The 14844-nt window shown below is 42.1% G+C and overlaps 1 protein-coding gene across 2 annotated transcripts in view; it reads right to left on the bottom strand.

Moving 5' to 3' along the window:
- AATF (apoptosis antagonizing transcription factor) overlaps positions 1–14844 on the bottom strand; it is an 81343-nt gene that overhangs the window by 26385 nt on the left and 40114 nt on the right. For both annotated transcript variants that reach the window (XR_012642224.1, XM_074974615.1), the window contains exon 9: positions 3477–3544. Coding sequence is in view for 1 of the 2 variants with exons in the window: in XM_074974615.1 (XP_074830716.1) it covers positions 3477–3544 (68 nt within the window). In the remaining variant the exon portion in view is untranslated. The remainder of the gene's footprint in view (positions 1–3476; positions 3545–14844) is intronic.

The following is a 14844-nucleotide window of genomic DNA, read 5'->3' as shown; positions in this document are numbered from 1 at the left end:
CATGGACTCTGGCAGATCTCAGGGGCTGAAGCCCCAGCCATTCTTGGGGAGACAGATAAGCTGTCCTGGTCTTGATGTAATGATTAATATTCAGTGGTAATTCACATCCCGTGTGCAGGAAAAAGCCACAGCAGGTACAATCTGGCCCTATGTTTTTATTCTTTCTTGGCTAATGATTTTTTTTTTTAAAGAAAGAATCTTTAGAATTCAAAAGATTTTCTTCATCAAACAGAAATGCTAAGGCCAGTAAAAACCCTTAAAGGATTATGGCTCCACCCCCACCCCACCCCCAGCTATTACAATAAGTTGTATTTTGTATAAAGAAAGCACTCAGTAGAATAGATTGTTTACCTTTCTCCATTTATCATAAGCTACATATGTAGCTGGTTCTTTTAGTGGGGAGGGTTATACTAACTACATAAACAGATCTAACGTTATACAACAGTTCCATTTGAATGAGTTTCCTTCCAGGCTTTTGGAAAGCGTATATAAAATTACAAGCGAGTGTTTCTTTCCCACTACCTCTGACTATAATAACTGGCAAATCCCCCACCAAAACCACTGCCTAATGGTAAGTGCATTTCTTAATAAAAACAAACAAAAGGAAAGCAACAAGTGCTGCTTATTCCCCATCACTCTGTAGAAGGGAGGGTCCCATTCCTTACACAGAGCTTGCTCAAGTCAAAGAAGTTTCCACAGGGGGAAATAAACTGCTACTAGATACAAACATTTTTTTTTTAAAAAAAGAAACAAGCATCATCCTACCTGATTTATACAATGAAAACCCAACATCAGGGGAAAAAATCTAGCAAAATCCAATTACCGCAATCTTAATATAATCTTAATGACTGTAATCTATTTTATTGTAAAGTCAGATAAATGTACAATGTAATCACCACTTAAATGCAATTTTGGCTATGCCACGTTAAATTATAGTGAATAGCTTTCCATAATATTCCAGACATACACAAAATAAATTTGACCTACCGCACTAAAATTCAAGTCATATTTCACATGGACAAAAGTTATTTCACCCACACAAAATTTCATAAAGCATTTTCCCTTCCTCTCCCCCTATACACACACATCCCCATATCACTTTTCAGTGGAGAATTCTATTCTATCATTTTCAGCTTTCCTTTCCTTTTATGCTTTTCTAAATTATGGCCTGTGGCTATTTAAATGGATACTGTTCATTAAGCAGTTTTTGGAATGTTCTGTATTTTCTAGCCACAGAATTAGAGGGAGAAATAAGAGCTTCCCGCAAAGCATACATTTTATTTTTGGCACCCAGGAAACATTCCCATACACTGTTTTAATTGTATTGTACCTTTTCTCTCTCTCTCTCTCTTTTTTTTTTTTTTAAAAAAAACAGCAGGGAAAGTGCATACAAGGGAACCCCAGACTATACAGCAGGTTTGATTCTTTATATGACGACAAATCACAGTTCATAATCTGATCCCAAATTTCACCAGTGAGCTGTCGCTTCATCTAGAGCACGTTTGTCAGGGTAGATCAAGACTCTTTTCCCCAAACTTGGGGTAGACAGGAAAAGCAAGTCTTGAAAGCGAGAAAGAGTGCAGGTGGCTTTGAAAAGAAATAAGTCTGGCTGCAAAAGAGTAATAATGCTTTCAGGCATCATCTTTAAGCCATTACTTATTATTAGGGTGATTTATCGGTTTTATTTATTTATTTATAACCATTCCTCTAGGTGCTGCACCAACAGCTGAATTCAATAGTTCCGAAGTTTGTTACAAGACTTGTTACAAGCTCAGTACAAGAGCTGCTGCTCTTACCTAACATCCCAGCAGCATTTCCCAGTCCAGCATATCCCAGCCTCCTCCCCTCCCTCCCCCCCATCAAGCCCCCTTACCTCTCCAAGTTTGGCAAACCAGTGGGGCCTTGTAACATGAAGGCCAGCAAATACAAGTTCTGGCAATGTGGGTCCAGAGCCACAGAGTCCTCACTGGGAATACCCTGCCTAGCTGATATTATGCCATTGCTTTTAACCAATCATCTTGTTATTACACCCAACTGCTCTCCATGAGATCAGTTGCAAAACCACACTGTAACACTGCATCCCATATTCTTCATAGTGTTGTTATTACATGACATGATTATGGCATAATTATGATGCATTTTGTACAAGATAAGTCATGTGAGGTGTCATTGGAAAAGTTATGATTTGCTGAATAGGATTATCCTATTTGTATGCATGTATCACTTTTGTTTCTGAAGTTATGAATATTGACTATGTATTTCAAATGTAGTTACGCCTGGGTGACGCCCACTAGGCAAGATGCTTTCAGTCTCGATTGTGGGTGGGGAAGGGCCTATTCAGGGCAATGAGCCATTAGGGAAAACAATAGGTCTTAGGAGAAACTTATCCATCACCTGGTGAGCCTTCCTGAGAAGGCTCCAGATGGCCTGTAAGTAATGGCCGCTATGACTCAGCAAGGTGTGCCAGGGCCTGTGACCAGGCCACGTGACTCTGGACTCCATCTTGGATGTCAGTGTTTTTCCACAAACTGAGGTTTGGGACAAAGGGTTCCCGCCATATGCTAAAGCTATATAAGGCAGGGAGTGACATCATTGGTGGTTCTTCACTCCCCACAAAAGACGACTCCTGGAAACAGCTGAGGAACAAAGACTCAACTATGGGAAGTGCTGGACCCAGGCTGAAGGGATTTCTAGCCTGTATACGAAACAAGCTGCAAAGCAAGTGTAGATGGTGCCTTAAGAATCTGCAGCCTGCTTGTACCATCAGCTAGGGTGAGAATTTGGTAATTCATATCCTATCTTTCTAGTATCTTAGACTTAGTTGGCGTTTTTGTTTATTTACTAGGTAATCTGCTTTGATCTGTTTGCTATCGCTTATAATAATTTAAAATCTATCTTGTGTAGTTAATAAACTTGTTTTTGCTTTATCTAAACCAATGAGCTGGAGTGACATGCATGAGAAATTGTAGCTCTAGGGGCAAAGGCTGTTGCATATTCCTCTCCACACTGAGGAGTGGGGGGTGAACTCTATGAGCTTGCGCTGTACAGTTCCCTGTGCAGTGCAAGATGGTATAATTTTGGGTTTATGCTCCGGGCGGTGGGGGTGGGGAGTGCCTGGGGAGCTGAGAGTTACCTTGGCTTTAGCCTTTCTACTGTTGGTTTGTGAAGTGGCTAGTCAAAGAGCCTGCATGTAACTGCAGCTGGGTGTGTCCCTACCTGTGTGAATGCTGGTGAAAGTTTAGAACTGGGAGTGGGTCTGCAGCTTGTCACAGCAGCACAGTGAGAGAGGGAGCCCAGGCTGGCGGTTCAGAGGGCTCAGTGGTACCCCAGTTCCAGGTGGCACCCCAGGGGGAACCCGTCACACATAAAGAAGCAGGATTGGGAACTTTTGGGAAGTTTTACACCCATGGAATCTAAGTGGCTGTAGGGTGAAGCTAGTTAACACAGAATATAGACAACTACAGCTCATCGCTTACCTGCCCATGGCCACCTGATCATTGGGGTCCAGTGAACTGGTTTTCCGTTCTATAAGTTCTCGAAGGAGCTGGAGGAGGGAAGAGAATGACCAAATGTAAAAGCACATTAAACACAGGTCAGCACTGAGTTTGAGATTTTCAAAGGAGCCTTAGGAATTTAGGTGGAATTTGTGTGCCTCGCTGCCTTAATTATTATTATTATTATTTTATTTTTTTTGAGAAACCCTGTCCACATACCAAAGGCATTACTGTTTTCTTAGCCCCAGCTAGCTTTACAAGACAGCAGGAATTTTGAGTGACATGGCAGGGACGCCTCTGAAAAAAGTACAATCGATAAAACAAAACCCAGTGGCAAAAGAGCAGGTGAATTCATGTTAACCCCTTCTTTAGAAAAGAAAAAAAATCCATGACTGGAGCATATAACTGAAGGCCATTAGGAAGACTTATTGTGCTACAGTTAATTTCAGATGGATCAATGACTAGTGCAGTATTCCCTTCATCATTTTATGATTAGTTTAGCCCAACCCATCTGTATCAGCTGAGAAGGTCAGGCAGATATAGAGGGGAAGGATGCTGTAGCACACTGGATCAAACGTTAGTCTCCCACCAATGGGACGAAGAACTGATGATCTTACGTCTAAATGGGTGGGATGGTGGTGGATCAGCCAGCGCTGGGCAGCAACTGAAAATGCAATCCATTTCTTAGGGGAGCTTAAAGAGTGAAGTAGGCACTCTCGTAATACAAACAGTGTAGTCCTAGGTGGTGTACGAAGGTGCAGCTCATGGGAGCACAGGAACTGTCATACAAAATAAGACCTATAGTGTGTAGGGTAACCTGTCGGTCAGTTTCAGATGCTTCAGAAGAGTGAGTGAGTGAGTGTTTATTTGCCCCTTATACTAGGCAAATATGTAAAAACATGCCCAAGACAGGAAGTTTACTTCTACCTGCACATACCCCATTTTTATTGCATCTAATCCCATCGCAAATATTATTGTCTTGAACGGAACTGCACCCACTTAGACAACTTGGTCCAATATGATAAGCAACTTCCCTCAGACTCCTCTTCCCTCCATGAGACCAGTGTATTGCAGCATCTGGCTACGCAATGCCTCCCATCATTTACAATTAGCAGTGATCTCGGAGGGGGTCCCACTCTCTGAACTGAAAGCACGATACTGAGTGGCTTTTGGCAGTAAAAAAAAAAAAGGGGGGGGGGGGTGGAACGGCAGAAAAAGTGGTGATTCTACAATGGAATGATACGCTCAGATCCTTCCAAGAGCCTTAGCTAGAAAGAAGCCTTACAAATGGAATATGGCCTCTCTTCCCTCATCAGAGCAGACAGGGTGAATGGCTGAGCTAGCACTTCACTGACCTGCAGGTTCTTTGGTCTCTGGGAGGCACAAAAGAGGCTGAATTTTCAGAGGCTGTGGGGAATTACGTACACTGCTTCCATTAACAGTGGGTGTTTCGAGGGCTATATTTCAGGGGCTGCAATGATACCTCTGCCCCGTAATCCCACTTGCCTCTCCTAACATTTAAAAAAAAAAAAAAACTACACAAAATAAGAGTCACACCCTGGTAAGGCAATCACGTTTGCTCTGAGGATCAGCAAGGTAGAATGCTTTACAGCCAGCATCCAGATGCTAAAACAGACCTTCCTATTTCTTTTCCAAGTTCTGGGGAAAAGGGTTGGGTTTTCTCTGTGCATCTTCCTCAGGCAGTAGGGTGTCGCATGCAGCCTTCTGGGATACCTGACTAATGTCTGTTTAACACCACGAGCTAGATATTATATGCTGTATAGCTTACGTACAGAACAAAAATAAAATCAACATGACCTCCCAAGTTGCAGACTTCCCAAAATGTCACTGTTTCATTCATGGTGACAGAGTTCCTGTTGTGATAACTGAACCTACAAATTTACTCTAATTTGCACTTAACCGTAAAAAGTATGTGAAGGTTCATAAGATGTCACAATAACCTATAACAAATATCGATGGGAAAAGGAGACAGACTGTCAACAAAAGGACCTACTGAGATGGTTCAAGGACTATGTTAAAATCATGCTTGGTTAAAAAGAGAAGATGTGGAACCAGAAATTAATGAATCAAAATTGGAGTGTCAGATATTAGGCCCAATTGGTGGACAAAATAATGAGGGGATGAGCTATTCTACCCATCGCTCTCTTTTTGGGTTCATAAAGGAGGACACTTTGGGGGGGAAATAGAAAGAACAGATGGAAACTACTGATGCAAGCTTTACCATCCTGGCTGTCACCCCCACTGTCTACTGGGACCTTGGACCTCTTTGTCCTCATCCTGAGGGACACCCTGACCAGTTTGGCCGAAGAGAGGTATCAAGATGACATCACCACCCCTACCAGCTCCAACAGAATCCCCAACACCACTTGAAACGAAATGGGATCAGACTTTAACAACAGCTGCAGCTCATCTCAACTAACGTCTTCTTTTTTCCCCAAAAGGACAGATATCACCATCTTTGATACCACCTAAGAGACTGTCAGACAAGAGGGGGGGTTCCTTCTAAAACTCTCTCCAGTTAACAGGAAAGGAAACAAGAAATGTTAAAATGAAAGTCTTAATCAATACTTAACCTTCCAAATGCTTTAACTCTTTTAGTTCTTTTCTGTATTTTTAATGAAAAGTTGAAAGGATTTTTACTGGTGTTTGCACCACGGTACTAAACAGGCTGAGGTTTTTGTATACCAAACCCCAGACCTTGTTTAACACCGTTTAATGATGGACAGCGACTGGCTTATGTTAACACCTCTGTCCCATATATTCCATCTAAATTAATACAACAGGCCGCATCTCAAATGGCATTTGAAACTCAAAAGAAACTGAAGAATCAGTCTTTTTGTCTTTCACAAAGATGTCTAAGGAGGGCTTCCCCTGCCTTGTACTTCTGCACAACAGGGACAGCTGGAGTCCAGTGGCTAATTGAGGTACCATAACAATCAAGAGAAAGATTTCCATTCATTTCAATCATTGCCCCCCAAAGCCCTTGAGCGTAAGGTGGGGAGAAGTCACAGTGCTGGATGCAACACTTACCCTGCCCAAGGAGTACATGCAGGCAAGGTGAAAGAATGAGAACATACCTGACTCCAGCTGGCCGCCAGAACTCTGGGGGCAAGAATTGTGCAACCATGATGCAACACCAAAGAGATGGAGCTGCAGCTTAGTACACTCCCCTCAACGCCCAAACACTGCAATTTACAACAGCCTGCCTTAGACTCTGCTTCCAATCACCTCTGCACAGCTGTGACATTAAAAGATGTCCTCAAGTATTGCTCTATGTAAGAAACTAATGCACTATGGGGATTCCAACAGTATGAGCAAATCACTGAAATAAGCAGGTGAAAATCACCCCCTCTTCCCCCCACCCCCAAAAAAGTGATCTAAATAGACTTGGCATTCTTTGATTTTTTTTATATATATATAATTTTGATGGATAATAATGTATGTTTATTTTTAGCATTTTTGTTTATTTAAATTTGAACAGTTGTGGAAAATTATGGAGGGTACTCAGACATTATTTAATGACAGCAGATATAGAGATTCAAAAAGTTAAAGCTTGATAACCATTAAAACATAAATTTGTCAACTTCACATGTCAAAATATACAAAGCAAACAGTCTTAAATCAAATTCTAAAGTTCTCAAGCAGCGTTTTTCTTACTTTGGCCATCTGTGAATTTCTATTGTCATCGATGGAAATATTTCTGCCTCAGTTTGTATGTATACAGTGAAATTAATGTTTACCAACATTTACCAATAAATATCTCCTGAGGGTTTTTTTTCTTTTAGATAAAGTAGAGACTTAAACAACAAAAGGAAGCTTTGTACCCCCACCTTCAAAAGTCACACATTTTATTGCGAAAGAGAAAAGGCAACTCAAGCTCAATTAAGAACACTTCCCGGGATGTTTTTTCATTTGCTTATATTGGGAGATTATTTCTACAGCAATTACATTTAAAAATGCAGGGACTAGAGGCCACTGGTTTATTATCACTAGAAAACAGCAAGCTATTTCTCTGCCCCGTTTATCTGATTGATTCCCAACATCTTTCTGGCACACAATCTATCAGTTTATCTCTCCCACTTCATCACAGTCACTTCTGGCAGCTAAATACAAGATCCAAATCCAGTGTTACACAGACATACGACACAGTAAACCTGTGTAACACTGCTACTCTGTAAACGGCTGCCCTTAAGGCTAAGCAAAAATGGGATCTTGGTTTCTAGTCAATATTCTGTCAGAAGCAAGGTGGGAGGGAGAGTTTTAAAAACAGGAAGAAATGGTGTGGCTGCGTTCCAGTGGTTTCTTCCTATTCCAGCAACGTCATGTTCACAGTCCGCACTTATCTTGGTTCTTTGACACAAGTGTATAGGGAAAGCTACAGGGTAGTGCTGTCAGAGACTGGGATACTGCAGTCCAGTAAAGCAATCAGCAGCTTTGAAGAATAAAAGGCAGTTTTCCTGTTCCGTCCCTTCTCCACTTACTACTAAAATTCACGATTCCTTCCTCACGTACAGTATCCACTTACCCACAGCCTGGAAAATGCTTATGTGGACATTGTCCTTTTCAGCACACAGAAGTACAAATAATTGCAACGCCATACAACTGGGGAGCAACACAGACGAGTGGATAAAGTATGGGGAGCGAGTTACGCAACCTTGGTTCTAGTCCCAACTCTGACACCAACTCACTGTACAACCTTGGGAAAGTCACCTAACCTCTTTGTGCCTCAGGTTTCCCCATTTGCAAACAGGGAATATCGATCATAAATACATCACAAGGGCACTGTTTTTTAAGAGAACCTTAGTTTGTATTGCAGGGAACTGGCCCTTGGGGGATGATTTATCCTGACAGTGAGGGAAGAGAATTGCAAAAGCCTTCTTATGCACATTAACAGTACCCACCCCTAAAACACTATACGAAATATGCAATTATGTAAATACACACATCTACTTCATAATATCGTTTCTACACATTCCCCATATTTATTTTTTTACTCCAAATGGTTGAGGAACAGCTCCCAGCAGCACAGACACAAGCAGTGGTACAAACTAGTGAGTTATTTTAGGTTAATCAACTACTGCAGGTGTAACCTATTTCACTGTAAAATCATCTACATTCTATAGGGGTCCCATCATTACCCATTCATGATGATACTGCCCCTTGAGAGTATCATACTGGATTAAAACACTGGTCCACCTAGCTCAGTATCCTGGCTAGAACACTGCCAGAAGCAAGTGGTGGGGTAAGAGTCCCCAAGATGAACATCTTTGATAAATTACAGACCCTCACTGTAGTTAGAACACGTCAAGTACACGCGAGTACACGTGTGACTGCATTGTGGATATCCTAAGAGCATCAAGGAAAGAAAGGCAGCAATTTATGGTAGAAGCTTTGAAAGCGTTGACAGGATCCCATCAATCGGATTCATGAGACACACACACAATATATATTCTATTCATTACCTGCCCAATGTGCATGCTAACTTCTAAATCACTTACTGTTTAAACTTGCACTGAGCTCTGAATACATCTGTGGAGATGCCTTTGTTCCAAATTAGGATCCTAAAAGGTATGTTTACATATGAACACAAGCTCTTGGAGGATAAATACACGTGTCATTACGTTGACGAATCTCAGGCAGAAAGAGTTTCTGAAACATCAGAAATCCAAGGTCTATTTAGAACGGACTGACTCCACTAGTCAAAACTTTAACTACAAATGCCTTGCCTCTAAAGTATTTAAGTTTTCATTACAAATGCTAACTTGCAGAAGGCTGTCTGAATCCAGGTACATGGTACATAAACACAAGGCGATAGTCCAATTATCTATCAACACATCTTCCGCAATGGTTCCGTCATTGTTTGATTGCTAATATGCATAAGAAAAAAATAGTTCCCGAAGTTGCCATATCTCTATGCTCTACTGCAGCGGTTCTCAAACTGTGGGTTGGGACCCCAAAGCGGGTCGCAACCACATTTTAATGGAGTTGCCAGGGCTGGCTTAGACTTGCTGGGGCCTGGGGCCAAAACCCGAGATCCTCTACCCAGGGCCGGAGCCAAAGCCCAAGGACTTCAGCCCTAGGTGGCGGGGCTCAGGTTACAGGCCCCCTGCCTGGGGCTGAAGCCCTTGGGCTTTGGGTCCCCCCACACACACACACCCACCCTGGGGCAGCGGGGCTTGGGCGGGCTCAGGCTTTGGTCCCTTCTCCTGGGGTCAGTAATTTTTGTTCTCAGAAGCGGGTCACGAAACAATGACGTTTGAGAACCCCGGCTCTACTGTGTTGCTTTGCTGAAAGGTACAGTGCCAACCCTCAGACATCCATCTGGACTCTCTATGTTTGCACTGAACCTACGCAATCTCAAGAGGGAAATGTCTTCCTGAATCCAGAATGGTTTAACGGCACCACTGTGACCACAGTGTATCTAATCAACGTTCACTCCAGACTGCATTACTGCAGGGCACTCTATAAGGAGCTTCCCTGGCACAGAACACGGTTGCTTGCCTCCTAACTGGGATGGGTGACTGTGAGTATGTATCATTCCTATGCAACCCCTTGCACTAGCTACCCCTTTGCTTCAGGGTGCAGTACAAGGCAGTAGGTACAATCTATACATCTCTGAGCGGTCTAGGACCTGAATATCTGAGGAGGTGCCTTTGTCATGACAGGCAAGATCAGCTGGGTTACTTCTGCTGTCATATCCTGAGTTAAACTCAACACCTGTGCAGCAAGACATCTGCAGCAGAGGGAACCCTTCCCTTTTGTGGCTCACCAAATCCTGAGTTTGGTGGCTAAAAGGTGCAGCTGCAGCTACCCCCAAGATAGACAGCACGATGTGCATTTGTTCCTGCAGGCTTTTAATGGAATTTTTGGCATGGTGGTGAGTGAGATGGATCCCTCCATCGGAGCTCTGGCCACAGATGCTCGGTAGACAGGACCGCTAACGTGCTGCAGTGTGAGCATCGAGGACAAGAGAATCTGGACTCTGCAGCAGTTAGGACACTGGTCACGGAGGCGTGGCTCTTCCATAAATTAACTGCATAAGAGCACTTGCTGTCAGAGTAAAGCGGGCATCTTTTTATCCCTTTGGGGTCTATTATTCTGCACTACAGAGAATCCCTCCCATTAGTGTTAACGAGGGAAAGCTGCATGCAACAACAGGAGGAGACTAAAGCTTGTAAACCGGAGCAGCACCCGTGAGCCAACAGATCCATAAGAAGTTCAGCCGTCAGTCAAGAAAGACATGTTTTCTTCACCTGGGAACTGAAGGTGAAATGTTCTTTCAGTGCAGGGCAACTGCAAGATTCAAGAGGTTGTGGGGGATAGAGAGGAGGGGAAGGGGGGGAAAACCAGGGACAGGAGGGAAATTAGGAAATGGAAATAAAAGCCACGAAGCATCTTATTACGTCTAAATAGTGTGAGTCTTAAAGCCGAAGTTATAAATCATGCTAACAATGGTGACTAAAATCAAAGTGGATGTAGCCAGAGGCTACCACTGAAAAAGTCAGCGTAGACCTGCCTGGCTGCCTCTGGTCTTTAAGGATTTGATTAGTTTTTCCACTTTCTAGTTCACAGTCTTGCATTCAGCCCATGCTCCAGAGCCAGGTAGGGCTCAGGATACACAATGAATGATCAATTCATTTACTGAATAAAGTAACACTATTTTTTCAGCACAAGACCTAAAACATTTCCAAAGCCGTAATATTTCATTAAGCCTGGTGATTCCAGCTAAAATTTATTAGTCAAAACAGAAAACTCTCATCAGACCCCATATATTCCATTAGGAGTGATCTATGGTGTCTCCCAATGTCTAATTATTAACTAGGAAGTGTAAGTAAATCACTATCAGCATTAAGCCCTGATGTGTGAAGACAGAATTGGAGTTAAGCAATATCAGCAGTAAAAGGCTTTGATTTGAATAATTTGTTTTTATCCACCCACCACCACCTCCCAACTCATTCTCCCCTTAACAAGGGAACAAAACTGTCCTTTTAAATGACCACCACAAAGTTCCATTCGTCAGTAAGAGCAATAGTGCTGCAGCCCGCCTAAATGTCCCTCGCCTGTCCCAAAACAGCAGCAATCTGGAGGCTAGACACACATTTTCTAGCTATAAAGGAGTGGAATAAAGTCATCCACATGAACGTTATTTGCTTTTGCTGCCAGGTGGTGACCTTTATTGTGGTTAATGGCTACACCTGTGCACGTCAGCATTCAGGTTTGGTCTACACTACACATTTAGGCCAACATAAGGCAGTTTACGTTGACCTAACTATGTCAGTGTACACCCTACAGCCGAGTCCCACCGATGTAAGTACTCTACTACACCAACATAATAATGCTACCTTCACGAGAGGCGTAGGGCTTATGTCCATGTAGTTAGGGCGATACAGTGTCTGTGTAGACACTGTGTTACTTACCTCAGCTATTAGCGGTCTTCTCAATTTCGCGGCTCCACGCTGGAGCCCTGAAATTGACAAGAAAGCCGGGCAGGTAGAGCCCAGCTGCCCCGGGCTCCCCACTCCCAGCCGAGCTGCTGCCTGGAGGCTCCCCACTCCGGAAGCCAAGAATCTCAAGCAGCTGCACCCCCTACACACACGTTCCCAGCTGGGAGCAGGGAGCCCGGGGGGCAACTAGGCTCTGGGTGGGGAGCTACGCAGAGCTCAGAGTCCTGGTTCTCAGAACCCCACACAGGTCAACTTAGAATTGTAGTGCAGACATACCCTTAGTAAAACTTCACATTAAGACGGTGTTTTTCATCCAAGCACACCGCAAAGCAGTTGAAAGCCTTAACTGAAATTAGTAACACCCCTCCCCCTCCCCCCCATGAGCCATTATGTGCCCTCTGGGTAAATATAGGCACAGAGAGGTCATGTGATTTGTCAAAGTTGATCTCAAGAGTTGGCGGAACAGAACACAGAATTCTTGACCACGCTTCCACAAATCTGAAAACGTATCAGAATATAAGAGATCCTGAAATCCACAATTGCTGACAAAATAGATAACTGAAATTTGCACACAAAAAAAAATTAAAAGGTGAGATTTTCAAAAGCAGCCAGCGTTCACCTTGCTCTGCTCTCACCCAAGTCAATGTTAAAATTTCAGTTGGCAGTTAAAATGGCAGTTGGGCCACCACCGAGAGCTTTCAAAAGAGTCGCCCTTAAAACACAATGGAGAAAAATGTTATCCTGGTTAAGGAGATACACATAAAAGATCCTGTGCCAGAAGCACAGGGATTTAGAAAACGCCATTAGGAGATTATTCAAGGACAATTGTGGCTCGTGACTGAGCTCTCCTGCACACAGAATGTAGGACTGTCTATCAAAACTAGCTTTGTTTCTAATGATGTCCTTTGTAGTCACTTTTGAGCATTATGCTACTGTATTTAAGTGTGATTGTAATCAGGATTTTTTTTTTTTTTAAATCCACCTATGTCTTACCTGATGTTTAATAGGTAGCTAAAAGAAGGTGCTGTCATATTATCCGATAGGAACCAGTTTGGTTTTATGTTGCTTGTTATCATTTGAAACATGATTGGGATTTTAAAGAAGTTATTTTGTCTCTATGGCAATTGAAAACCTTTGTAAAATTAGCAAAGGAACAGCAGGCATGCTTGTTATAAAATAGCCGGGGCTTCAGACTGCTCTCCATCAAAGCCACCTGTTGTGTGTGTAAGTTGTTGTACCATCACCTTTCAATTCAATGAGCCTTGTATACGTAGAGGTGCAGCATGGTATTTCAATGTGGTTACTGTACTGGTTACTTTAAGGTGAAAGTCACCGTCAGTCAGGTTAGTTTCCATGCACTAATAATATCAAACAGGAGGTCTGCCAGCCAGTTAACACTCAACTAATACAAGGGTTAACTACACAGGACAATATAAGCAGCAGCATTTCCCACCATGTTCACTGTTCTTAGTACAAAGGTAAGTGGGAGACTTTTGTTCAAATACACAGAAATTAGAAACAACTCCAACAAGCTGTACACACCCAAACCATGAGAAACTCTACACTGGGACTTGGCAGCAAAGACCCACCTTTCATCAAAAACGTTGTCACTCCCCAGCCTAAGCAAGACCAAATCTAGCAGCAGATTAGACTTTTTCAGAGGTCTCGATCTCATTTAAATTTAACCAGCTGCCCATGTATTTGTTAGTGGAGATTAAGCAGTTTTAACCAATCTTTTTAAAGTTCCACTCTCTGTGTATCACTTTTGTTTTAACACAAAATCCTTCCAACAACTTAAGAACTTCTTTTCTCCCTAGCCACAAAACCACCTACTACACTGGAAAAGCTTTTTGTGTTTTTTGTTTTGCTTTTAATCAAATCAGGTAGAAAAGGGAAAGTCCTGTTCAGTTTCTCTTCCAAGTTAAGAAGTAATAATACAGACATGCACAGCTCATCCTCTTGCCTGCTAAGATTACATCAGAAAAAAGATGGAACAACATCCGGGAAAGGAGTTACTCCTGCTCTGAACTGAAAATCGACAAACATATGATAAATTACAGCATCTGATCTGAAAATTTCATAATCTAGATTTTTTCCCCTTCATTCTTTGGAAGGACATCGTGGAGATGAAAATCGTATTTATTTTTCCTTTATCTGTGCTACTAATACCACCCACAATTATTAAAAACTGCATAAATGGTGGAAGATTAACATCTATTTTAAGGTTCTTTTAGTTTACTTTTTGCACTTCACTCTACTTGGACAGAAAAACTGGTCAAGCTCCCATGCACTAGCTCTTTGAGTTTCTAACAGCGATGGGAAAATTTTAGACCCATTGATAGCTATTATTATTTTTAAAAATCACCATGGACCCGTTTGCATTGGGTTTTCTGTAACCTATTTTGTAATTCAAAAACCTAAGCTGTGGGACTAAACAACTTGACTGTATTTTTTTTAAACATTTTATGGAAATTCAGTTTTATATGGAAAAAAGACCAACGATGCTAGGTTTCTGTTTTCTAATAACCCATTAGGAGACGTTTCAAATCAAGCTTTAAAACGTGTTATTAACCATCTACTGAGCCATTTGAAAGATACATGCCTATGATAAGAGTATTGTATTGCCATTAACCTATGGGATGGTTCGAGACATCTCTTATTCACACAAAACTCTAAATGCATCTAATTAAAGCCACCAGATCAGCTGTCCATATTAATCACTCAACAGTTTAATTAAGGTAAACCAGCTTGTCAGAAAACTAGCCTTCTCTCTATTCTTCACCATTATTGACTTTTAATAGTTCACTGGATTAGTAATTACTTGTTTATGGCATTATCAAATACCTGTGAGACAAAAAAAACACAGTATGTGACCAGGAACAGTT

The sequence above is a fragment of the Natator depressus genome, chromosome 17, assembly GCF_965152275.1.
Source record: "Natator depressus isolate rNatDep1 chromosome 17, rNatDep2.hap1, whole genome shotgun sequence".
Taxonomy (NCBI): Eukaryota; Metazoa; Chordata; order Testudines; family Cheloniidae; genus Natator; species Natator depressus.
The sequence above is the reverse complement of the archived record's forward strand: the minus strand, read 5'-3'. Positions and strand labels throughout refer to the sequence as shown.